General features: G+C 34.1%; 3 protein-coding genes across 7 annotated transcripts in view; 1 reads left to right on the forward strand and 2 right to left on the reverse strand.

Annotated features, from left to right (window-relative positions):
• The window catches only part of LOC105346351 (telomere repeats-binding bouquet formation protein 2), a 51,298-nt gene that overhangs the window by 19,237 nt on the left and 4,586 nt on the right, over positions 1–27,475 (reverse strand). The gene's annotated exons all lie outside the window — the stretch shown is intronic.
• On the reverse strand, positions 3,201–10,373 carry LOC136276600 (uncharacterized). The gene is made up of 10 exons (XM_066089000.1): positions 9,811–10,373; positions 8,759–9,029; positions 8,571–8,622; positions 8,341–8,443; positions 8,122–8,258; positions 7,931–8,033; positions 6,930–7,016; positions 5,829–5,954; positions 5,077–5,296; positions 3,201–4,279 (listed from the first exon to the last, which is right to left on the reverse strand). Exons 1-10 carry the CDS (start codon positions 9,943–9,945, stop codon positions 4,065–4,067), a joined length of 1,449 nt encoding a protein of 482 aa, XP_065945072.1. The 5' UTR covers positions 9,946–10,373; the 3' UTR covers positions 3,201–4,064.
• Positions 10,746–26,108, forward strand: LOC136276519 (uncharacterized). The gene is made up of 17 exons (XM_066088727.1): positions 10,746–10,892; positions 12,422–12,498; positions 12,619–12,672; positions 12,881–12,943; positions 13,066–13,161; positions 15,333–15,504; positions 15,633–15,760; positions 18,999–19,258; positions 19,345–19,466; positions 20,552–20,742; positions 20,945–21,092; positions 21,197–21,310; positions 22,064–22,152; positions 22,303–22,445; positions 22,642–22,816; positions 23,192–23,325; positions 24,045–26,108. Exons 2-17 carry the CDS (start codon positions 12,438–12,440, stop codon positions 24,375–24,377), a joined length of 2,283 nt encoding a protein of 760 aa, XP_065944799.1. The 5' UTR covers positions 10,746–10,892; positions 12,422–12,437; the 3' UTR covers positions 24,378–26,108.

Below are 27,475 nucleotides of genomic sequence, written 5' to 3' on the forward strand. Positions count from 1 at the left end.
TTTCAATGTGCAACAAAGATGCATTTTCCAATCCCTCTCTGAAATAACCCGATCGTAAAAAGATAGCCATCGATCTATAGTGCAGCATCGCCGTGTACACTATACTATGTCAACACATCTACGTTTCCGATTACATGTGTACCTACCATTGTTTACCTTATAGATAGCGATATCTTTCTCCCAGCGCGGTGGAACATAACAGACTTGAAACATAAAGCCGCACCGAAGCCATCACTGCACAAAAGGGAGTAAATTTAGCGTCACTTCCGCCTTCCCTGACGTCATATTCAACAGTGAAAAAAAAATTGGCGGATCATTTCTTTCACAAAAATAATGCTTACTATTATATAGTGTATGCTTCAGTCATGTTTCTCTATCATATTTTAGATGATTTTATAAAATGTGTGTATTTATTATTTTGTTTATTTACATCATTAAAAAAGGGGCGTAAACCCGGTACACTGATCCTAAAAGCTATAGAAGGAGGGGGGGGGGGGAGCTGAAAAGAACCTCGATATTTTTATCGAGGAATACCTGAAAATTTATTATTTTTGACAAACTTGGGATGTTTCCAACCACCAGTAGCATCGTATATATAAAGGATCTGGAGAAATTAAGAACCTCTGTGCTCGAAAATTCCATCTGAAATCTATAAATTTCAGGATCCGCCATTGTATTTCATTGCCGTTAAAAGCGCCGGTTTTAGTGTGCAGGTCTAACAAAATCCACTTCAAAATGACGTAGGACCGACTGTTACGTCATGAGGCTAAAACCTAAGATCAATATTCAGCATCTCACATATCCTGTGTGCATGTGTGTATGAGAGAGAGAGAGAGAGAGAGAGAGAGAGAGAGAGAGAGAGAGAGAGAGAGAGAGAGAGAGAGAGAGATTGCGGGTGTACTTGATTGTAAATTTAAACTTATAGCATGCACAATATATTTTTATTGCATGCACAATTTATTTCTATAGCATGTACAACATTACATGTATAATAGGAAAATGCATGTTTTCAGTGTTATGGTGTATGCTTTTTATAACTTCCCTAAATGTGCTTATTATTTGTCACTCCTTGTCTTTTTTATACTGTATACCAACACTATTGACACTATATATTCTGAATTAAATATACCTAGTAAATGCCTATTCACATGTATGAATATTACTATTATAAAGTCAATAACTATAAGTAACATGTAATATCACTATAAAAATTGCACTGGCGTCGGAAGCAAATTGAAATGGGGGGGGGGGGGGCTAGACTTATCCTGAGAAATATTGGAAAAAAGCACCTAATTCCTTGGGGGGGGGGGGGGGGGGGTTGTACCTATAGTTCAAAAAAGGAATTCTTCCCTACACTGTACCAAATTTTTTTTTTCACAAATCATGAAATTCCTAACTTGGGGGGGGGGGGGGGGGGGGGGCGGCTAATTAACCTTTGACTCCAACTTTTCAATATTTCACTTTTTCACGGTAAATTTAGGAACAATTATATTTCCTACGAAAAAAAGTGGGGGGGGGGGGGGGGGTTGAACCCTTTATGATGCTATGTGCCTAACGGTTAGGTCTACTTTTGCAAAAATTAAGAAGAACCCCCCCCCCCCCCCCCCGGTTCTGACGCCTATGAATTGTACATATTGTATGTATTATCAATAGGAGAGGTTGTAAGAACTTGTTTCCAATCCTTTTGTGTAATTTACACAATAAAATATGTTCAAATCAAATTTCTCTTATAGCTATAGTACACGCACTTCACATAACTTCTACATTTCCATTCTGATTCTAATTTTTCTTATTCTGTTTATTATGTAGTATATGCACCCTCTGACCCTTAAACACCCTCTGTAGTATGCTAGCTAGCTTTGTAACATAACTGCATGGTGTGCGCTTTTGTGCTTATGCGTATGGGTCACTAACCAGCTAATCCAAGCACTATGGACACTGGGGGTTCTAGCTAGTGCTACTGAAATTTAACGGCATTTCACTTTTTTCTTGTATATTTTATTTCATACGACAAACCCATTACTGTTTTTTTGACCGGTCTCCATCGTTCCGACTCTTTAATCAGATAATCGGTTCAGTTTCTTGGCCTGAATTTCTCGCATAATCTTTGTTTATAGCTACGATTGTATCAAAATATTTTGTATTCGTTACCTCATATAATATTGTTGGTTATGTGCAGATACCCGATGGGCATGGTCATACGACTACAAAGTATCTATAATATTCGTACCATTTAAGATTTGACTATTCTTAAGGTAATTAACGAGGCCGAGTACAGAACGAGTACGCATGCTTTCGCGCAGCGTTTCATTTGTATTGTGACGTCATCTTTTTGCTTGGTTGACGCCATGGCGCGATAGTTTCAACTGCAGATATTCAGCGAAATTTGTTGAAAATGGCTCGTTTAATGCGTAAAATTAATGTTATATTGTGGAATAAACATAGCTGTATCGAAGTATAAGCTATATTTAGGCTCGGGTCGAAAACGTGAAGAGGGTTCAGCAGGCCTAACCCTCTGTCAAGTTTTCTTAACCCGCCTAAATATAGCTTTATTCATATATTTCAAGACAGTAACCATGTAATTTATATTAATGACCCTTAATATGTGATGTTATATATTTTATTATTACTTAAATATGTCTGAATGCTTTAATAATACTATAAAGATCACCTTTTCCGCGTTTGTCAAATAAAAAATAGCCATTATCTGACAAATCTGGGAAATTTGGCATACAAAAATCAACCTTGATAAGACCCCTGGAACAAACCAGGAGGTAAAAGGTTTTTTTTATTTCACCATTTGATGCCTTTTAGCAGTAACTTTAATATGTAGAACAGAAAAAGAAATCCCTAGGGCAGAAGTTTAAAAAAACGTGCAAAATTGATACATTTCAAGCGAAATCCCATAGGGTCCTATGTTAAAGATTAACAAACTTTGAGATGACCCCCTAAACAAACGGTGTGGTAAATGTCTTATTTTTTAATCTTAAAATAATAATTATATCAGTAGAAATTCGGGTAAAAAATTTCATTAAAAAATCTAGGGCAGAACTAATTAGACCCGGCCTCGTTAAAATAAATTTTCTTGAAAAACAATGCGTCTACATACAATTCATCCTATATATCGATTATTTTCAAAAACTATGTTTGGTCAGCGGTGATGATTTGTGCTAAGATCCAAAAACTTTCTAACTTAAGTCACACGAGAGATTAAATTGCAAGTTAAAAGATAAATGAACAGAAATAGAGCAGCCAAATTAGCGCCCCGACAAATTACACTCCAACAACAATGATGAAAACTTATATACATGATGTGATGATTACATGTTGTTTAACAAATGAGTCAATTTAGATAAGAAGATTGGAACGGCCAGATAACCGCCCACTCCTGCAATAGTGGTGAAGATTCGTGTACATGACATGTACATGACATGAAATAATTAAGAAATAAACAACGTTATTTAGTGAACATGGCGTTATGAATAGCAATTGCTCTGTTGGCATATGTTGGAATATGCCAGCAGAGCAGTTGCTATTCATAACGCCATGTTCACTAAATAATCGTTGTTTATTCCTTATATTTGCATTTTACCACTCGCAAATACCCTGTATTAGCCTAGACCTTGACATTTAGCTATTACATCAAAAGTAAACATTCAGACTGTAATGTATCTTTTTAATTCACATAGATTTGTTAACAGAATCAATGATATGTTATAACAGTAATTCCTTTAAAATGTTATCAAGAACATGTTTTAATATTACATGTAAATACGTCAATTTTAATGGAGTTTGAGAAAAACACATGATGTATCGTATAGTGGTTTAAATCTATAACGTCATGGAAAAGTATATTTAACGTTACACCTTTATGACGTCATAGTATTCTGGCAGAGCAATTGCGATTATAGAGAAATAATTGCAGCTCCTCCGTATGGGCTTACAGTGGGAAAGAACAATGGAAATGCAAATATTTACATATGATTTGATAGTGATTTACAATTTACAATGAAACAAAAACTGAAACCCCCCCCCTCTCTCTCTCTCTCTCTCTCTCTCTCTCTCTATTCCTCACTAATATTCCTCACAACTTTCAACAAATTTTCTTGTAATTTTAACTTATGTTCTTGAATGACCTTGACCACAGCCGGGTGATCTTTTAAATTGTGATCAAGATCGATCGTAATATCAAGATGGGTGTTCGTCTCCCGGTATTCCTTTACGTCATCGATGAAGTCTAGCAACACCTTTGGTATAAACTTCCGTGTGATGTTCAAACCTATGAAAAATATTTATGATGATAATAATAATGGAGAACTTGTAACTTAATGCTTATTGCATGATGATGCATTAAAAAACGAACCTGCTCATAGGAATTCTGTTGACAATGACTCCTTCATCCGGAGTTTGTGTAATTCAAGTAATTAACAACATAATCATAATCGAGTCACAAAACTAATGAATGAATTCGATATCGACCCCATTCATACATTAGTTTAAAATGGGTTTAGGCATTTTAGAAACATCGAAGCTATGAATTCTTTCCCTGTAATCATACTTTAATTTTCCTGCTATTAATGATAAAAAACGACCATTTGACCTTTAAAATGACATAAACTTTGTATGAAAATCAAACTCAACCTGAGAAAGTTTGATATATTTTTTGTTTAACTTTAGTCTAACTATGACTTAGGAAAACTCTTAATACGATTTAGTTTTATTCGACATAAAATGGTTTGAAAGAGTTTAAGCTTTTTTTAATAAACCGCTTCGCGGTTTATAAAGAGTAAACTCCCCCAAACCATTTTATATCGTATAAAACAAATAAATATTGAATTTATTCCTTAAATGAAATAATTTTTTAACCAATCAGAAAGCGCGCTACAATTAAAATTTGATTGTTTTTACATACATGTGGATTAAACGCTTATCTTAATATTTACTTTGAGGTGTTATAAAATTGGTTGGAACAGTTTACAGCTTTTCTGTTTTTAAAGCATAAAGGTAATTGTATAAAATGGGTAGGTATTTAATTTATTACTTTAAAAATTGAGCGCCAACATTAAAAACAAATACCTTGAAACCGTTCAAGTTTCTCGGAAATATCGTCGAATGTATCGCAGGCTTCCTCCCAAGTACTACAGCCTGTCCGTTCTAGGAATATTTTCTGCAGTACTTCTGTTCTCTTTCTCCTGTCTATTTCTTTGGCTGTCCTGTTGATGTCAGCGACAGTGTTGATTTTTTTTAAATATGCCAGGCTGGCATCATTAGGCAGTCCTGATAGGCTTTTAAAGATCTGTGAATAATGTAAGCTTTCATTCATGTACACATGTACTAGTATTATAATTTACATGTAAGTTAAACTCGCTTCAAAAGAAATTTTGGTGTCACTTGTTTTCTGATTCCGTTTGTCTTTGAACTTTTAATACATAGGAATATAAATCGTTGCGAGCAACGAGTGGGTCTTCCGTCCTATTAATGATTAAATGAGATGGAACACATCATTTTAAAGATAAAATTGTTCATATACGTAAAAAATAAGAGGAAAATATTTTCGGCACCCGGGGCTTGAAACCGTGTCGCCTGGGCACATGTCCACCAATAGTAGTAATAATTAATTTCATAAAAAATACCGATACTCAATCAGTATTTCTTACAATTAATTTAAATTAGACATTATGTGTTATAGATTATTGACCGGAGAGTTGTTAATCGGAGGCAGTCATGTGTCTGCTCCGTCCCAGTATCAGTATTTTTAATGATCAATTTGATTATTATCCCATGGCCATTTTTAATCTTGCTTGTAATTACATATGACTGCAAAGCACCTTTTGTTGCATCTCCTCCATTGGATGTCCAGTGTTCCAAATGTCTATTACTCTCTCTATTTCCTCAAACAAATTTTCTGGATAGGAAATAACCCGAAACAAGAGGCTGTGGTTATTGCTGCTCTCCTAAAAAAAATAGTCCGTGTTAATTATAGTATAATTAACAATGTATTACATTGAAGTGTACATATCAGTTTTACATGTATATCAGAACCATTTTGGGTTTTTTAGAAGTCCTAATAACTACGCCACCTCTGTTGCAAATAAGCGGGAATACTCCCTAACATGGAAAGGACATTTAAATATCCGTATCGCTTCGAAGAGTCATTTAAGAAATGAACCCGAAATCTAACCAAGCTATACTCGTATAACCTGGGTTGGGGCAGTTAACGCTTTATAATCCGCGAATTTTCTGTTATATACCGTACAATTGAGTGCATTTTACTTTTACAAATAATATTTATCTGTTCAAAACTCAAAAGTAACGTCAGACGTTAGTGCATTGTGACAAGGCCTGTGACGTGCAAACCAGTTTATACAAATTTAATTAAGTTATTCTATCCAATCAAATGCTGCGTTTCAACCAGAATTAAAATATATCTTAATAGACGGCAATACATGTATTTACAATGAGGGTATGTACCATATTTAGGCAACATAGTATTACAATAATACACAAATATTCTACGCGCATTTTTATCGAACATGACATCCACCAAATACAGTTAGGAAGATGACCATATATTCTGTATTTTGATGCTAACATATATCCATTTGATTTTTACTGCCCAGTGTGTTTTAAATATCATTTTTGGAGCTACTTGAATAAATCGGATTCTGGCTCTAATTATAATCATCCCATGTTTCTATCGTATATAGACAGACACACGCCTAGTCCAGATAAAAGATAAAATTTATATAATGTTTTTATAAAAGTTGGTACAAACTTTCCAGATAAATTCCACCCTGCTTGATAATACAACGTTGCAAGCAAAAGAAAAATAACATCGAATTTTGTAACTTTGATTTTTCCATTTTATCTGCAACTCTTTTAGGGAAAATGAGCATAGGAACTGCAACACCTTCTGTCAGTAGTTTTACCTGTATCTGGTTGACAATTGGAACAACAGCCTCTCTCCAATCATCTCCAGCACTTTTGAAAATGCATCTGGCTTGTTTAACCAGGTCCTGAAAATCAAATGTTTCAGTTAAGATAACAATTTACGTTAAGACCGTAACAGACACAGGATACTCAAAGGTTAGAATGACTAGTTTTATTATGACGTCACAAACGTTGAACGCTGTAAAATGCAACGTCACAAGCGAGAAACAAAGTTTACGCTTGTGACTGTTACAGTGGCTCTTCCATTGATTTGAACCTACCCTTAGGATAAAACAGAAATTTTGACGTATAAATCACATTTGCAGACAAGGCAATTTTTTGAGAGTTTAGTCTCATAACTGCAGCGGTGTGTGCATACAAATTTTCAGAACGCGCAAGCGCGCGTTACTCAATTTGTATGCACACACCGCTGCAGTTATGAGACTATATCTTTCAAAAAATAATGATTCAACGCTTAAGTACATGTATGCTAACGTGCGGGGTTCAGCACAGTAAGCCCAACCATACTCCTGATCTTAAACCAATCTCGGGGGGGGGGGGGGGGTTAATGGCACTGCTCTTTTTTCGATAACAAAGTGACATGCCAGATAAATAAACATTCACACATATATCTGTTAAGATAATGTCGCACTTCTATTGTATAAGAATTATTTAATTTGCCTGGAGATTAAGTTTAATAAACCTTGGAGTGGAAAAAATTGAACTTATGTTCTCAGAGTTCTCGAAAATTTTAAATTTTTTAATGTAACACATATTTCATATATTTGATTTGTTATATTAGTTCCATGAGCCTAGCATAAAATATACCGGGACATACAGTTTCAAACTTCGTCACTACTCAATATTGAAATTTACATAAATTCTCACTTAATCTGTGAACCATTGAGTAGTTACATTAACAAAACACATAATTACAAATTAATTGAATTTTGCAGTATATCTTACTAACTACAAAAAAAAACACCAACTTTTTGCTTACTTGAAAAAACACTTTTTTAGTCATTGTCCTTTTATTGTGCATGTTGGCCAATAGCTGACCCTCTTCTGTCGATAGTCCAACATATAAGTCGATTCTCACCAACCTTGTTGAAAGAATTTCAATAAAAATCGGTTTAAAAAATGTTATCATTTAAAAGTAAGTGTCACTTTTGTTATGTGTTTTGTTTTTACTTGTATCTATCTAAACCGGCATTTGTTGGCTCTTCCTCTATCGCCCGTTTAATTGCTTGAATGACATGATTGCCACCAAGCGTGTAGAGTGTTTTTTCATGAAGGTGTTCCTCCTTGAATTCACTTGGGTCACTAATCTGTAAAAGAAATTTATATCAGAAACCAGGTTTTTAAGATGACCAAGAGACTTGGACTGATGAATAAAATATATATAAATACCGATGGGTCTAGCATGACTGGGAATACTGTCACGATCCCACCGGGCGAGTTTAAAATGGTATCTTTGATGATATTAATCCAAGAACTATCAAAGTTTCTTGATCTAATATGAAAAGAAAAAAAGAAAGATTGAATTTAACAAGTACACCAGTATTTGCAGGTACAGTGATATACAGATAAGGCACGAATAAGGGAGTTTAATTATTGCTGAAAAAGTCAAACAAAACCACCTATAATTCGCAGGTGCCACCTGAAGCCTCGAGAGTTCTACCTCAAATTGTCCTGAAATTTTGAAATAGTACTACTAGAGTAAAACCTTTTTTTTATATTATTTATTCATTTCATTTTTGGTTTATATAAATATACACGTATTAACGATTTACTACAAGTATGAGACAGAGTTCATGTAGTTTCATACCAACAAATTTCCCCTCTACATATTTTACTTCATCCGGCACCTCTGTGTCCTCTGGCCTTTCTAAACTGATTGTAGAAGGCATCTCCGGCCTCTTCCTTTTTCTTGACTTTGCACCATTTTGTTTATTTCCATTACCCACGCCATACTCTCTTAGCTTATCCACGAAAAATGAGTTGGATGGTGAGTTGTCCAACTCTTTGAGAAACCCGTTTGTACTCTTGTACTTTGTTCTGTCCAAACGCTTTCCATTTTTTTTACCACTGAATTGGATCTATTGATAATAATTCAATGATGATATATTAATAACACTCACATGTCATGATCCATTGTACCTTATATTTTTTTACTTGACCAACATGTATTCATGATAAACATTTTAGCCTGATATCACAAATATATAATACAATACTATATAGTATATGTTCACCTTTTCTTTTATGTTTTCAATCTATATAGAGCATCATTGTATTTACAATGTATGATTAATACAAATTGACGAATTAATACAAATTGACAAATTAATACAAAATGTGATTCCGATATCTGGTTTGCCACATATGGCACGGAATACAACTTTTTTTCTCAAAAATCTCATATCCATGATAATCAATTTAATAGAAATATTTTTATAGTTGACACACATGTATGTTATCAAAACCAACATCTATCTGTAGGCTACTGAATTTAACATGAAAAAATCAAGTTTTTATATTCATGTTTGTTATAGCGAGTCTAACTATTCTATAGAAGTCACACGATGCGTGTATATGAGGAAAAACTTTACAAATTAGAGATCTAAACTATATATAATGCATATTGAACAATAATGAATTTCAAATTCCAAATGAAAACCATGTAAGCGTTGTCGATTGACAGTAAGCTTGTCAATTTATTTAATCCTACAAACACTGCAAGTATCGCTCCCCTCTCCCAATATATTAATATTGCAATACATTGGAGCCTATGTATATTAAGACAATTCCCATATACTATACTTCGGTTATTGTAGGGAATGTTTTCTCTATAAACTATTCAAAATATTTATTACTTACCCATATCTCTGTGGCATTCCTTCCTGGTTTCGCTGTTTCAATAGAACCAAGCGCGGTACCATTAAGATCTAAAGCTCGTAAACCATTGATTAGTAGGAAGATTCCGTTTTCCGAGCTTTCCAAACTCCAAGACATTTTTCAGAAACTTGTCGTCTGGATTACATGCGACGTCATCGATACATTGATTTTAATAACCTCGTGACATCATAATTCATTTACACGTACTTTTTCCCGTACTTTTCCCGGATTTTTAAACAACAGTAGATGTGACAAAAATTCACGACATGGAATTTGAGATCTATAAAGAACTATATAATGTAAAAAGATTATTTTAATATATATTTATTAGATTTAATTAATTTATAATCGTCAATTTCAATCTTAAAATAATAAAATTTCTCATTAAAAAACTGTCATAGGATAATAAAAACAGTAAAGTCTTTCAAAAAATGGCACATTATCTAGAAGAGAATTTTCTTTTTCTTTGACAAAAATCAGTGTTTCTAGTTATAACAATTTTCCCTTACTTTATTAATCCTGAGACAAAAATTTACATTTGTCATACTTATCCCGGGGGGGGGGGGGGGGTTCCTGTAATACCAATATCATCGTTAATTTCCTTATTTTATTTCAAATTTCCATATTTTCAATTTGATTTTGGTTTTTTAAATCTTTCAAGTTAATCATAAGTTATAGATTCTAAATCATTGTTACTACAGTAGAGTGTTTTAATCGGAGACGGCAATTTGGCCGTTCCGTCCCAGTATCAGTATTCAATTTGGAATTTGATTATTACATTGCCTGTTATAGATTATTGACCATTGTCACCCCAGACGATGGCCGGATCCTCCCCATTTTCTATGCTGACTGCCCCCCCCCCCCCCTCCATTTATAGATAAATAAATTTCGCTTCCCGACTTTTCCAAACTCCAAAACGCAGCCATATTTCTTAAAGAAACGTCTGCTGTGAATATTGCGTCAATTTTTCACACGTGACGTCATTACTATTTTCGCATGTATAAGCACTCGTAAGATGTCGATTTCTTAGAGAAATATCTCTTAGTGTCCGCAGTTGAAAAAAGGTAAGACGATCATTTTCAAAGTATTTAAATATTTTAGAAAATTATTTATAAACATAACTATATACGTAATTTCCATATATATACATGTATATATATAAATGTATAAATAGTATTGTGGACTTCACCGCCCCCCTTTCTGGTGTTTTTAACAATGGGAAAAGTAATGATAATTTTTGACAAGTTAATAAGTTCCAATATTTATTGTAGAAGTAGAATATCATCATAATATATAGTGTATGTATCCTTGTTTGTATTTGGGGGGGGGGGGGGGGGTGGATGCTCTACCCAGAAAGTCTGCAGGTATTTCCGGAGGGAAAACTATGGTGTTTTTACATATTAAGTTTAATCTAAGTTTCACAGATTTCATCAAAAATATTCGCTGAAATGTTTATAAACAATTTCCCTTGAATAATTTTCACTTGCGCAAGTGGCCCTTTTGGAAATTCCCATATTTCAATGTAAACAATCGTCTGCTTGATAAATAAAGGATTATATTAGGCAAACATCCACCATCCTTTGACCAGTCATACTTAACACAAAGTCAAGATTCAAAATTGTCATCTAATATTCTAAGAACACAATATATTATCTTAATTAACACAGAAAATTGTCTAATTACATGTTTAATGCTTGTTTCCCTTGTAAGGGGGAATAACTACGCCTCAACTTTATCTAAAAATTGTGTTTTCATTCAACTATACCTCAACATCATGTACAGATCTAGAGGGGGTCGGGTCGTGGGGGTCCCTCCCCTGGAAAATGCAAATTTATTAAATTTTCATAGTAAAATTATCGCAAATATGTCTCTGACCCCCTTCCTTGAATAATTTTCACTTGCGCAAGTGGCCCTTTTGGAAATTCCCATATTTCAATGTAAACAATCGTCTGCTTGATAAATAAAGGATTATATTAGGCAAACATCCACCATCCTTTGACCAGTCATACTTAACACAAAGTCAAGATTCAAAATTGTCATCTAATATTCTAAGAACACAATATATTATCTTAATTAGCACAGAAAATTGTCTAATTACATGTTTAATGCTTGTTTCCCTTGTAAGGGGGAATAACTACGCCTCAACTTTATTTAAAAATTGTGTTTTCATTCAACTATACCTCAACATCATGTACAGATCTAGAGGGGGTCGGGTCGTGGGGGTCCCTCCCCTGGAAAATGCAAATTTATTAAATTTTCATAGTAAAATTATCGCAAATATGTCTCTGACCCCCTCCCTTCAAACACAATGATCTCCCCCCCCCCCCCCCCCGGGAAAAATTTTCTGGATCCGCGCATTATTTGATTGAGTTGTAATGTGGGGGGGGGGGGGGGGGCTGACTGACGGCATTTTAACGTAGACTGATTTTGATCATTGGTCTTTCAATGAAAGGTGGGGTTTTTTTTTTTAAAGAAAACAATATTTTGTTGTCTTTTTTTCGCTCACTGTAAGAAATAAATTCGTTGATAGAGTTATTGATATATATTAATTGCCCGATTATAAAAATATATTCTCCGTATACATTGAAAATAGAAAAAAACCAGAAGAAATGAGTTACAACACAGATGCAGAGGAATCAGATTCATCGATGAGTTCCGCTCTTTCTTCCGGTAACGATTATTTGAACGATACCATTTAAACGAAAGATAAGTAAATCAATAAAACATAGTATATAGCCAACAGATTTACTTGTACAAATGTTTGTACGTCTGTCTTGATTTTTTTTTTAGACGAAATCGATTCAGATTCCTCAAGCTTAGAGTCTGATTTGAGCTCAGAATGTGGTAAGGAAAGAACATAAGATTGTTCATTGTTGTTTTCGATTTTCTTTTACAAAAAAAAACACACCAAAAAACCCGTAAAGCAAATATATGAGAGAGAGAGAGAGAGAGAGAGAGAGAGAGAGAGAGAGAGAGAGAGAGAGAGAGAGAGAGAGAGAGAGAGAGAGAGAGAGTACAAATAAATTTAATTAGTAGTTGCTATACTTTTTAGAAACTGTTCAAAATCAACAATCTCACCATGATTCATCAGAAAACAGACCAATAAACAGAAAACGTAAGTGGTTTGTTAACGTTTAGAGTTTGGAACTACTTAAAGTGGGTAATTTTTGAATGAAAAAAAAACCCAGATCATTTATTTGTACATTTATGCTGTCAATGCAATGTTTAACGCAATAGGGAAAAGGGGTCGGCCATTTGGATCTAAAAAAAGAAGAGCTGTTGATGTTTTCGAGGAATCTTCAGAAGATGAAATACCTTCAACAAAAAAAAGAAGTAAGCATAATAATGCGCCATTTACTTCAAAATGGCAATAAATGAAGTCACTTGATATGTAAACGAGTCTTGTCTGATCTGCTTTTTTTCATTCGTACGTAACCAATAAGACCGCGACACATTGCCTGTCGATTCAATGGAAATATACAGCTTACGTCAATTTCACCTGTTACCATCCAAAAATTTGAAATATGCGGGGACAAATGGACGCGGACGTCTGAGAAAACAATAGATTGAAACTATAGTTATGGGAAGTGCATTTCAATCCACCTCTGTATGGTGTCCGGATAGGGCCATTTGCGTTAGCGCGACATCGCGTTCAGATAAACGAGACATCGCGCTAACACACAACACGCCGTCGCACTAACGCACCTTTGCACAACACGCCGTCGCGCTAACGCAACTTTGCAAGTTTCACAGTCTAGTAGGAAGTCGTGTCCAGAAATATCAGACTGCGCATACTGAAATATGTAGGCCTGCACGCAAGCATGGATGAAAAATAAATAAAATGTACTTTGAAATATATATTATTTTCATTTATTATCAATGCATATGAATAAAAATATAGTTATTAGTATGTCACTGTTTAAGGATATGCTAGCATCCATGTAAATTATTATAAAATCTACCAATTGACAAATTTACCATAAATATTTAATATAATTCATTAATTCAACAATAATATATTCATCACATGTTATATCCTGTAATTTTACATTTTAAAATTTCTTTGCTTGGTAATATACAGAGCACCTAATATGAATTTGTGACATGTTCGTGTTTTGTGTTAGCGCGATAGTGGGTCCCAGGCATATTTTTGGTAATTTTATAATGTAATTTAAAGAAATTTGAATTCTCTAGATCCGCGCATGCTAACAGTAAATAAAAGTCTGAGGTAGATTGAAAATACAGTTCCTATAACGATCATTTCAATCCAATGTTTTCTCAGACGTCCGCGTTCATTTTCCCCGCCCATTTCAAATGTTTTCACTGTAAAGGGTGAAATTATTTCCAATCTTGCCAGTTTATGTTCCGCGGTCTTATTGTCTATAGGTGTATCCATTTTATTCATTCAATGAATAGGGTCATCGGTTATGCTTTAAAAAACAGGGGCACCGCAAAACGGAGCATCCCCTAGCGAAATAAAATATTGTGAGGGAAATGCATTATTTAGGATATATACAAGTACAATTCCTTCCATTACTAGCGAAAACAAAACACACCACAAATGTTTTTAACTTAAGTAATATACTATAGTAGTTTTATTCTCCTTATTAAGTACATTACGCATTTCATAATGAATATGAAACGTAGCTAAAGATCTAGCGATTTGTAGTCCGCCTTCTGAATTCAGAATTTAAGCTAAGTGGGACGACACCCCTTAAACGGGGCGTGCAGATTTTAGTCTTTTCTTATAGAGCTATGAATTAAGTAAACCTTTAATTATGTGCTTTTTGTGGCCTGGGGTAAAATGCTGACCGTGGACCCACCGCCACTTTGGAGGGTCCAGAGTGGAGGGGGTGGAGCTTGGTGTGTCAATCTTAATTTAGAATCCGTTTGATCTGTCTTTTAATTGCACCAATCATGCACCTAATACCTAAAACATATGGGTTGTTTATGTGACTGGTTTTTACTGATAAATTGTTATGTATGCACATGTTAGAAATTTTAAAAGGTGGGGGGGGGGGGGCTAAAATTTATTGATTTTAGCAACTTCAAATGAACTTTATCAGGATACATAAATTACTACATGTTTGTTTAACAATTATTCTGAGGCCAATGAGACTGGGAACAGGAAGTTAACTCACCTCAACTTTGAGAGATTTATTGCATCCCCACCCCCTCTCCGAAGCAAAAAAGGAACATCAGTACAAAAAAGCAAGAATAATCAAACTTGCACCGAAGTAATTAGATTATTTAAATGTAGAAAAAAGTAATATGCTAAATCTCGAACAACCATTTCATTTGACATTTCATGCTGGTTAAGTTAAAAAAAATAATGCTATGGATGTGGGGTGTTGGTAAAACGCGGAAGTTATGTGCTTGTGTCACCCCCTCCACTCTGGACCCTCCAAAGTGGCGGGTACATCGTCAGCATTTTACCTCTAGCCGTTTTTTGTCTGTCCTTTATAAAGCGTCGAATAATTGAGATCAAATTTTTCCCGATTCAGAAAAACGTCAGTTGTTAGCCCCAGAGAGCATAAGGAGGCTTCCATGCTGCATTCTCATGTGTGCTATGACCTTATCAGTGGTAGATATTGCCACAAGTAGGTCAAACTTTATGGCCCTTAGCACACATGAAAAAAGTCAATGGATATTAAACTGGATCCATAGTCATTCGTCGTGAGTTTGGTTTTGATAAAAGAACAATCAAATTAGTTCATATCTGCTTTTTAATATGAATGGAATTAACATTCTATATGATTATGTTAAAGCCTTCAATCATATGTTTGAAACTCTAAAATTGGTAGATTATCAGAGAATGGACAATTTGAAACGACATTTCTCATCGGTAGCATCACAGTATGCTTAACTACGTGGCTGGCAGTGCTTGGAATCAGCAAAAGCACGTACTATAATATGAGAAAAAAATTTCAAAGTAAGATTTAAAAGTCAAACGTTGTATTCCTTGAATTTTATGCTTAAATTTGACATTTCTACCTAAGCGCTCATGAGCCAAAAAGAATAATGAGATACATAGCATTCTCACGTCTAACGAAAGCCCAGAAACTTCATTCGAAATTCGAAAAACGAGATTGGAAAAACTAGATTCAATATCTACATCAACCAATCAAAGCATCGATCTGAAAACCTATATTCTGGCGATTTTTTCGATTACAACAATTTTTTACTAAGACTAAGAACTCTGTATCCTGTTATTAAACTGTGTAGATACAGCTAAAAGGAATATATTGTGAAACTGGCAAAGTGCATACTAATAATTTTTCAAAGTGCGTTGTAACGGGGCATCCGTGTTTCATACACACATTCTTTTAAAATTCAACATCTCCCTTACACATACAGTATGTAAAATTGTAACATTCTGAGACAATATCTCATCATCAAAATACCTGAAAATCCAAAAGCTTAAACTTAAAATCCAGGAGCATCCGAGGGCTTTGCCCCAGGCCCTGCACTCCCTGTCAATTTTTAATACACTAAAAAAAATCCTAGCTACGCCACTGCGGTGCTTTGTTAAGATACCGCCCGTTTATGTAATTTTCCGGCAAATCTCTACAACTTTAATTTGAGAAGTCATGATAATTGTCTGACAGCACAATAATGAACAGTTGTCATTTTTTTATTAGACAAGTCGCGACCAGTGATTATTTAATTAATTCAACTTTACAATAACTTTTCTTAAACTTGCCAGATTAACTATATTTTATGATGAATAATTAGCTACTGATCTCGACTTGACAGAAAAAAATATTGTGTTCAATACAGATAAAAACACTAAACAGAATTTTTTTCGTGGGTATGTTTAGGGAGCATTGGACATTTATGACGCATTTGCCGGTGTAAATAAGAATAATGACCGGGGGTCAAAAAATTACCCCGGTCATTTTTCTACGGGTTCATTATTCTGCTTTACACCGGCTTTCTGCATATGCATAGCCTTAAAAGATTACAACGTATCCTTGTTACTTTTGAGTCATAAATTTCCTGAACGAGATTTAAACTCCAAAAAATCGCCACCTATCCTTGCCCCTGAGCATGATCCTCTGCTTAAAGGAAAATAAACTGCAATTTCTCTATAAATTTGTAGCAATCAACAACTACAATGATAAAATCAACTAGAGCAAAGCTCGTTGCATAGCAACGAGTGGGTCTTCCGTTAATGTCGAAAGTAAAGCTAGAAGTTCCTTTAAGAAGCAGAATTCTTAAACCAATATACATGAAAAACTAAAAAAAACAAAACGAATTATTCTTGGTACGAGTTAACAAAATCCGAATGATTCTAAATACGAATTAACAAAAACCTTTTCGATACAAGAACGACTTTGCAAATAAAAACCCGAATGTGTTTAAGTACATTTAACAATCATCGAATTATTTTAGGTACGAGTTAATTTAACTTTGAATATAACACTATTTTCTTAACCAAGAATGTGGAATCAAAATTTCCGGAAAAATCAATTTGTTAAACCCCTATATCTCTGTAATGCATCGTCCTATTTTAAAACGGATTTCAGATTTAAATTAAGTCTTATGAGTTGAAAATGTTTGCTTCTATAGTTATTTACAAATTATTTTTCAGTAAAAAGTTATTATTTAAAGACTTTGTAGCCCTCCTGGCCCCTAATTAGAGGAGTCAGCCCCTTTTTCTTGATATCAAATGAAAGGTCTTGCAAATATAAACATATTTTGTTCAACAACTGTTCACGAATTGTTAACCGTTCTAGAGATATCTGAACAACTGTGTTTTAGGGGCCGACCCTTAAACTCCTTACTGGGGCCACCAACAAAAAAGTTTTAGGTATTATATTATTAAAAACATTATTTTGAGCAACTTTTCTTCTACAATGCTTTTCAAAATAGTTCTCCTTTTCTAGCTATTAATGATCTGAGTTTTGGACTTCTGGCCCCTTGAAACCCCTAATTACGTAACATATGACTTAGGTATGGTACTGTATAAATAAATAACTGTACAAAGAATATTTTTGCTTCTATAATATATAACAAATTATTTTTCAGTAAAAAGTTATTATTAATAGACTTAAGAGCCCTCTTGGCCCCTAATTTAAGGGACCAGCCCTTTTTTCTTGATATCAAATTAATAGAATAACAAGAGGGTCTTCCGTTGGAAACGGAAGACCCTAAAAAGAATCAATAGAATAACAAGAGGGTCTTCCGTTCGAAACGGAAGACCCTAATAAAGAAAAAGAAACCGTAGAATAACAAGAGGGTCTTCCGTTGGAAACGGAAGACCCTAATTATGGTTTATAAAATACTGTTGTAAAGATTTTGTGAGGCAAGCCATTTAGACTTAAATTGAAGCAAATTTACACTGTCGGCATTCTGACAAAATTAAAGTAGCAATATCTTTACATGCATATTCAATTATGCAGAATGTTTTTTTTTAACTAAAAAAAGGAACGATTTGTTTCAAACTTCTTAATTATAAATACTTTGTTAAATGCAGGATTATCATATAATAGCACATTACCACAGCAACATATATATGGAATACTGAAAATACCGGTTTTCAAGCTAATAAAAATACAAAAAAAACCAAAAAAAAAACCAACAGACATAAATGCAAAACAAACAGAAATCATCATAAAACTAGGGATGCACAAAAATTAACAGGTGGCGTTTTGGGAAGCAATATGGGTGGCCTGTTTTACGTACTTTTTTCAAAATTTTGATTGGCATATAAATACATTTGGTAGTAAAGAAGATCAATTTTAAGACTTAATTTTGCCTTTATGGTCGTTTATTATATTTTTTTGGATTGTTGGCTTTAAATTACCATTGATGATCTTGATATTTTTTTTTTTTTGCTTTTTCTGCTGCCATTACTATTGTCATGTAATGAATTTACTTTAGTGTTTGCTGTCACTAGGATACAGGTTTCCAGATCAATGACCAATGATTGATTGGAGGATTTAGATATTGAATCTCATGTTTCGAAATCTTGAATCTCGAATGCATCGTCTGGGTTTTCGTACACCTGGAATAAAATTTATATACAATTTCTTTTTTTAATTTTTAAGTCCTGTCTTATTTAATATACGTGTCAAAAATATTTGGTAACAACATGAATTTGAATTTGACGGTAGTATATTCAAATTTAATGGTCTCGATATCTAATGACATAATGTGCTTTGAAGGAGGCGTGGTCGAAGTAAACCGCTCTGGCACTGTAAAAGGGAAAATGACAACGGAGAGCCTATCTGCAGTTGCTTGGCTACAAGATTTCTGCAATAGTTATGCAGAAAAACTCCCAAACGAAAGCAAACTAAATCTCCCCCCCTGTCTCACCAAACAGTACGTCTACGGACTTTATTTGGAAAAAGCCACCAATCCGGTATCAAAATCCCACTTTTATAAGTTGTGGAAAAGGGAGTTGCCTAATGTAACCATTCCAAAGGTATCCAAAATGTATATAATTATGTTATATACTTCTATATACGTGGAGACGGGATTGAATTTTAATTTTGTACTTGATTGTTGTAGAGAAGTCGTTTCTCAAAGTGCGACAAATGCACACTAATAAAAGAGCACTTGGCCACATGCAGAGAGAAACATCAGAGGGAAACTCTCATCAAAATGAGGGAGAAACACCTAAAACAACAAAAGTAAATAAATATCTCAAAAATATCTTTAAAATGATATAGTTAACAGAGGCCTATGGGCCACAACTAATATAGACTTGGTCTTTCATCCATGTTTATCCATGTTAATGCAGGAGGCCATTACCATATCAATTACAAGTAACACATAAAACTTGTTTAGTACGAATATAAACAAAAAAATCTTAGATATAGAGAGGTTTTGTGGAGATCCAGTCAAATTCTTAAGAAATCCATGCAAATGTTTCAGGTTATATAACGAATTCAGATATAATGAATTTACGGAAATAGCAAATAAATTTTGAGTCCCACATAAGGTAGCATATGATTAATAAATTCCTTTATTAATTTGATTTTATTCAAGCTCGTCTGATAAGATTGCAAAATATTAACTGACCAGATTGGAAATATAGAGCTCATTTGAAATGGGCGGAGACAAATTGACGCGGACGTCTGAGAAAACATTGGATTGAAACTATAGTTAAACGAAGGGTATTTTCAATCCACCTCTGCGTTTCAAACTTGTTTTATGAGTTAAGCGATCATTTTGTTAAGTATTAGCAAAGCGATTAAAACCATTTTATTTCATCAACAAGTCCCAATTCGGGAGAGATTATACCAAGGCAAAACAATGTCCTATGACTTGAGATAACCAGTCGTCACAAGTCTGAAAACAATAGGAGCCATTGTATTACTGATTTGCTAATATTGAATAAAATTTGCCCCATTTCAAATGTTTTGACTAATATGTGAAATTGACCGAAGCTGTATATTTCCAATCTTGCCAGTTAATGTTCCGCGATCTTTAAATTCTAATTCTATTATTAACTTCATCTGGATGAGTTCCTATACAAATAAATACATTTATTTGCATTTTTATTTCATGTGTCTGCTTTACGATGACGTTTTGACATGAGACAACGGACGGATTCTCATTTTAAATCCTCTTTGAGAACTCAGTAACTTGCTTCAAAATTAAAAAAAAATTCTGCTGACTTACATAAAAATCAATGTTACTTATTATAGGATAAAGCAGGAAACAAAATCAAAAAAGAAATGAATTTGTGACTATACATAAATTTACATTTCAGTGATGAAAGAAAAAAGTATTATAAACACGCCTCAAAAGCCAAGGACAATCCCGAAAAATACCTATCAATGATAATAGATGCCATGGACCAGAACAAAACGTACCTCCCACACTTTCTATACAATGGAAAGTTTTTATCTAACATGTGGAAACTACGTTTAAATCTAATGGGAGTCATTGTTCATGGAATAGGTATACATAAACATTATCACACATTATGGCATCCTATTTTGATCTCATTTCTTTATAACGTGACATCGTTTGAAAGTTTTCATGGCCATAATAAGATTCCTCCATACTAAGACAAGCTTCAGGCTTTACAGGAGTAAAGTAAAGACTAGATTCGTGAAAAAAGAGGATTTTTTAAATTACCATCAACTTTATAACTTTATAGGCATCTATGGCTTCTTTGATTTTTTCCAATGGTCCCACGGTAGCAACCTCACCATATCTGTTCTGTTGCAATGTCTTCTCATGCTAGACCAAATTCCGGACACATTGTATTTGCAAATGGACAATTGTCCTGGACAGAATAAAAACCGGTAATTTTACACAACACCAGAGTAAATGAAATGACAATTTATTTTATTTATTTCGTCTGATTTTATTCACACTATCATATGTTAATTACTAAAATTATGTTTAGATATATACTTGGATTCCTCTGTTGGTTGGTGGAGATTGGCGTATTCAAAAAAATCAAAGTGTCATTCCTCATGGTCGGACACACGCATGAGGATATAGATCAAGTATTCTCCAGGTACAATCAACCTCGAAGGAAATTGCGCAAATTTTGTAACAAGGAACTTTATGTTTAGAAATCGATTTATGAAATATTCTTCGTTAATTAAGAGATAAATTGGGATTGACGAGATTCGACTGCAATCATAAACATTGCACACTAGTAATATGTACAAATCATCTGATAAATTACAATCTTACTACTAGTACCCATCATCAATAGTTTATTTTACTCCTCTCTGATCTGCATAATTTTTATTGTTCTCCAACATAATAAATAAACATAATTACAATGAATCCATGCTAAATTAAAGCCTCGTCCTAGACCGTAAATCTTGTCCCCCTCGGTGGAATTCCTCTTGTCCACAATCGTAATAATTATTCTATTAGTCTTTAATTTAATTTCATTTGTAACAAGCATTTTGATTGGCTAATCACACAAAAAAAATTAATTTATTTTGTATAACCTGGTTAGCCAACGTCCCCTTGACAACCACATATTCATGCGCGTGTTAGAGTTTTTATGTAAATTAAATTTTATGCAAAAATCAACAATTTCTATATTAAATTATTGATTTTAAACAATCTTTTTACAAAATTATAAGGAATGCTTTGAAACAGTGCTTCGCGGATTATAAAGTGTGCACTGCCTCAAACCAGGTTATATCGGATAATCTGGGCAAAAATTAAAAACATTCCTTAATTGGCCAGGTGCAAATTTTCATATTAAATTCTGACCTTTACATTCAAACAAATTTCTTTCTACCTTCAGATTTTCTAGCCTCCTTTCCAGGCGGAGTGCTTTGACTCTAACCAAATTAATAACTGCGTTTGAAAGGTGTTACACTCCGGTACCAACAGGTGACAATTTCCCCGAGTTTCTAAAGATCTTTCTTGACTCTCATTTTCTCATTTTTTCCCCAGTGAAATGTGATGATAAAACAATAGAATGCAGACGTTCAATTATAGTTTCTTTTATTCCATGCATTTCTTTTTAATATGATTTTTTAGGAATAAGAACGGACAGAGTATACAATATTTCAGAAGCCTTGGACCTTGAAAATATTTCAGGCCATTCAAAGCCGCATGCTTTTAAAATAATTAAGGAAGACGCAAAAGCGACGATTTTTTGGAAGAAATGGTCGACCGATCGGGTATGTGTAGTAATTAAAGCTACACTTTACAGCTGTTGCATAGATATAATATAAATATAAAGCGTCGTATCTTTTAAAGAACGATGGTCATCAGTTTAAACAAATGATTACTACAAGTAGTAGATAGTCAATTTCCTTGATGCTTAAAATTTAGAAAATATTTTCCGTCACATAATTTTTTTCTGATAAATTTCAGATATGGCAAAAATGTGAAGGAACCCTTCTTAAGGATAATGCATTAGTATTTAGGAAACTTAGTCCATGTGTGGACGATCTTGACATGGAAAGGCTTGAGCGGGACGTGAGGGGCTCGTACAGATATTTTACAAAAAATGAGGACAAACAGTGGTGGGAAAATTTTTTTGCCGAAGGTATTCAGTGTAACTGATTTTAAACCACGAGATACAATAACCAAGCTTTCACTAAAATTATGATAATATATTTCAAAACATTATTTTATAATTAAAAACCATCAAAATGTTTCCCAAAGTTCCTTGCCTGTTTCAACATGTATATTTAATGTGAACACCCGTCCGGTCTTGTGGATGGTGAAGCGTATAATTGTGGTATTGGATGAGAGAGAGAGAGAGAGAGAGAGAGAGAGAGAGAGAGAGAGAGAGAGAGAGAGAGAGAGTCGTTTAGTGGTCAATGTTCGGTTGCATGGTTTGATGCATACATAATTATTACATAAAGTCCATGCTGATATAATTTTAAAGAAATGAAATAAAGATATTGATGTACTTTAGTCAATGAAGAGTATGATTCAGACGACGAAGATGATGGAATTGCAGAGCAATTATTGGATAAAAAAAGGCAGAATTCCCCAAACACTGAAGATCTAGAGGTTCACATTTCCGACACAGAGGACCCTATTCCCCCAGTAATTTATTTGTTATATACAATATTTTGATATATTTAGCCCATGAATCGTAAACTTCCAAATCAGTTTATACTTTAAGCAATTTTTGTTGTCATGTCTAATGTTGATACTTCTCTTGTCACTGCCTTAAATTTAGAATTTGAAAAAAATAAATGAAAGTAATTTTCTCATACCCGAGAAATGTTAGAACATATCATCGAAGAATCCTCCAAGAAATAATGTAAATGAATTCTAATCTGATGCGTACTACCTTAAATCTGACATGAATTCATAATCATGCGTCATTCCCATTCACGTTCGACTACTGTAAACTACGTTTTTACATACGTACATGTACTTAATTCCGCGATTCCGCTGTTTTGTATAAAACTGTATATTTTTTTGAAAGAATTGTAAATTGGTTTAAATCTGGTTGTAACGCGCTTTCTGATTGGCTAAAAAAAAATTATATCGTATAAAGAATGTTGATACTTTATTTTTTAAAATATTACCCGTCCCAATGTAGGCATTTTACCCGAACTAATGGCCTCTACTTTTTTTAGTTTATCAGCTAGGATTAAAAACTTTATAGTAAAGCATACTAAAACTGTTTTAACAGAAAACGACAAAGTGAAAGGCAAACAGGACAACCGATTATGCCAAAATATATATAATTAGAAACCCAAATAACATACATAATATATCTATTATATGCTTACTACTTATTTTGAAAATGATAGGTTGTCATTGGAAAGAGGCGGAAAGAAGCGGTCCCTCCTTGTACTATAGTGGGGATGATGGCGTTAATGGACGTCCCTCGGTACGCCGGCGAGTGGCCACAGATAGGCCAGATAATATCTCATGAAGGGGATGAGGTAGACATACACTGGTATGGTGGAAGTAAGACATCCCCATGGAAACCTTGTAAAAGGAGCGTGCCGGGTGAGCGAGGAAGAAGAACGGACTGGGTGGAAAAATGTTTAACATCACATATAGTTTCAACATTCAAGCTTACAGGGTCTGGAAATATTCCTAGACATATAAAAGACATTGTTGAAAACTATCATGATTAAATTAAACTTTTGCTTGTGTTTAGTATTTCAGGTATATATTTGGCCGCTATGTTCCACAATTAACCTTGCATTTCATTTATTATATTAAATTGATAAGTACATATTATTTACTTAGGTTTGACCATTGTAACCGGAGTGTAATCAATCGGAGGCGGTAATCTGGCCGCTCCGTCCCATGATCTGTATTTTTTAAGATGAATTTAATTCTAACATTACATGTAATAGATAATTGACCATGTAACCGGAGTGTAATCAATCGGAGGCGGTAATCTGGCCGCTCCGTCATCAGTATTTTTTGTTTTGAATTTAATTATTGACCATTGTAACCAGAGTGTAATCAATCGGAGGCGGTAATCTGGCCGGTCCGTCCCAGGATCCGTATTTTTTAAGATGAATTTAATTCTAACATTACATGTTATAGATAATTGACCATTGTAACCGGAGTGTAATCAATCGGAGGCGGTAATCTGACCGCTCCGTCCCAGTATCCGTATTTTTTAGAATGAATTTAATTATTGACCATTGTAACCAGAGTGTAATCAATCGGAGGCGGTAACCTGGCCGCTCCGTCCCAGTATCCATATTTTTTAGAATGAATTTAATTATTGACCATTGTAACCAGAGTGTAATCAATCGGAGGCGGTAACCTGGCCGCTCCGTCCCAGTATCCGTATTTTTTAAGATGAATTTAATTATTGACTATTGTAACCAGAGTGTTATCAATCGGAGGCGGTAATCTGGCCGCTCCTTCCCAGTATCCATATTTTTTAATTCTAACATTACATGTTATAGATTATTGACCATTGTAACCAGAGTGTAATCAATCGGGGGCGGTAATCTGGCCGCTCCGTCACAGTATCCGTATTTTTAATGATTAATTAAATTCTTACATAGCATGTAATTGAATATTGACCATTGTAACCAGTGTGTAAATTAATTCTAACATTACATGTTATAGATTTATTGACCATTGTAACCAGAGTGTAATCAATCGGAGGCGGTAATCTGGCAGCTGCGTCCCAGTATCCATATTTTTTAATTCTAACATTACATTTTATAGATTTATTGACCATTGTAACCAGAGTGTAATCAATCGGAGGCGGTAATCTGGCCGCTCCGTCCCAGTATCTATATCTTTTAATTCTAACATTACATTTTATAGATTTATTGACCATTGTAACCAGAGTGTAATCAATCGGAGGCGGTAATCTGGCCGCTCCGTCCCAGTATCTGTATCTTTTAATTCTAACATTACATGTTATAGATCTATTGACCATTGTAACCAGAGTGTAATCAATCGGAGGCGGTAATCTGGCCGCTCCGTCCCAGTATCCATATTTTTTAATTATAACATTACATGTTATAGATTATTGACCATTGTAACCGGAGTGTAATCAATCGGAGGCGGTAATCTGGCCGCTCCGTCCCAGTATCCATATTTTTTAATTCTAACATTACATGTTATAGATTATTGACCATTGTAACCGGAGTGTTATCAGTCGGAGGCGGTAATCTGGCCGCTCTGTCATCAGTATTTTTTATTATGAATTTAATTCTTGACCATTGTAACCAGATTGTAATCAATCGGAGGCGGTAATTTGGCCGCTCCGTCCCAGCTAGTATCCGTATTTTTAATGATTAATTAAATTCTTACATAGCATGTAATTGAATATTGACCATTGTAACCAGTGTGTAAATTAATTCTTACATTACATGTTATTGATTATTGACCATTGTTTCCGGAGAGTAATCAATCGGAGGCGGTAATCTGGCCGCTCCGTCCTAGTATCCGTATTTTTAATGATTAATTAAATTCTTACATAGCATGTAATTGAATATTGACCATTGTAACCAGTGTGTAAATTAATTCTTACATTACATGTTATTGATTATTGACCATTGTAATCAGAGTGTAATCAATCGGAGGCGGTAATTTGGCCGCTCTGATCCCAATATATGTATTGATTCATTTATTACATAACATTTATAAATATATTACATTTAGACTTTTTTCGACTTCATCAAATGGAATTGGAGTGTTATTTCATTGGGGATGGTATTCTGGCCACAACAATCCAATTACCTGTATTAACTCACTTGTTACGCAACAATTAATTATTACATTACATGTCACTACATGCCTTTTTGAGTAATCATTGTAACTGGGGTGTTTTCTATCGAGGGCGGTAATCTGGCCGCTTCAATTCCAAATACTTTGTATTTATATGTATTACATAACATGTAATGATTACATCATATCTTATTATGTCTTCATCATTGTTGCTGGAGTGTCATCCATCGGAGGCGGTAATCTGGCCGCTCCATTGCTGTTCATTTATCATTTAAATTTTAACATGCAATTAAATATATAAATACTAATGTGACTAAACCAAGAAAGTTTTAAATGTGTTTTGTATTGTCAGAATGGTAACGGTATAACAAAAAAAGCTACGAAGAACTATGTAGTTCACTGTTTATTATATACCTATTGACTGGCTATGAGGACGCTAGCAAGTTTACTGTTCCCCGAGACAGGAACTATTTTACAAGGAGAAGCAAGTTAAAAAGTATTTTATTATACCAAATAGTACTTGATTTGTTGGCGATGCAGATTTCTTTATGATATAAACAATTGCAAATTACAGTAATCGGCATCAAAATTTAACTGAGCGACTCAGATAACACCTGAGGTGTTCCAGGTTAAAAACATGAGGGAAATAGAATGCTTCCAGTGAATAGTTTAGACAATATAGCACGGGAACTTATATTCACTGAGGTAAAATAAACTCGTATAAATCATATGCAATCGCTATATATAAATACATGTGGATGTTAAATCTTTTCCTAAAATATATATAAAAGATTTTGACACAATATTAGCTATAAACAAAGATTATGGGAGAAACTTATCCGATTAACTGATTAAAAGGGTCGGAACGATGGAGACCGGTAAAAAAAAAAAAGTAAAGGGTTTGTCGTATGAAATAAAATTCTAGTATACATGTACCAGAAAAAAGCGAAATGCTGTTAATTTCCGTAGCAAAAGCTAGAACCCCCAGTGTCCATAGTGCTTGGATTAACTGGTTAGTGACCCATAC

The sequence above is a fragment of the Magallana gigas genome, chromosome 6 (assembly GCF_963853765.1).
Source record: "Magallana gigas chromosome 6, xbMagGiga1.1, whole genome shotgun sequence".
In the NCBI taxonomy this organism is placed as follows: domain Eukaryota; kingdom Metazoa; phylum Mollusca; class Bivalvia; order Ostreida; family Ostreidae; genus Magallana; species Magallana gigas.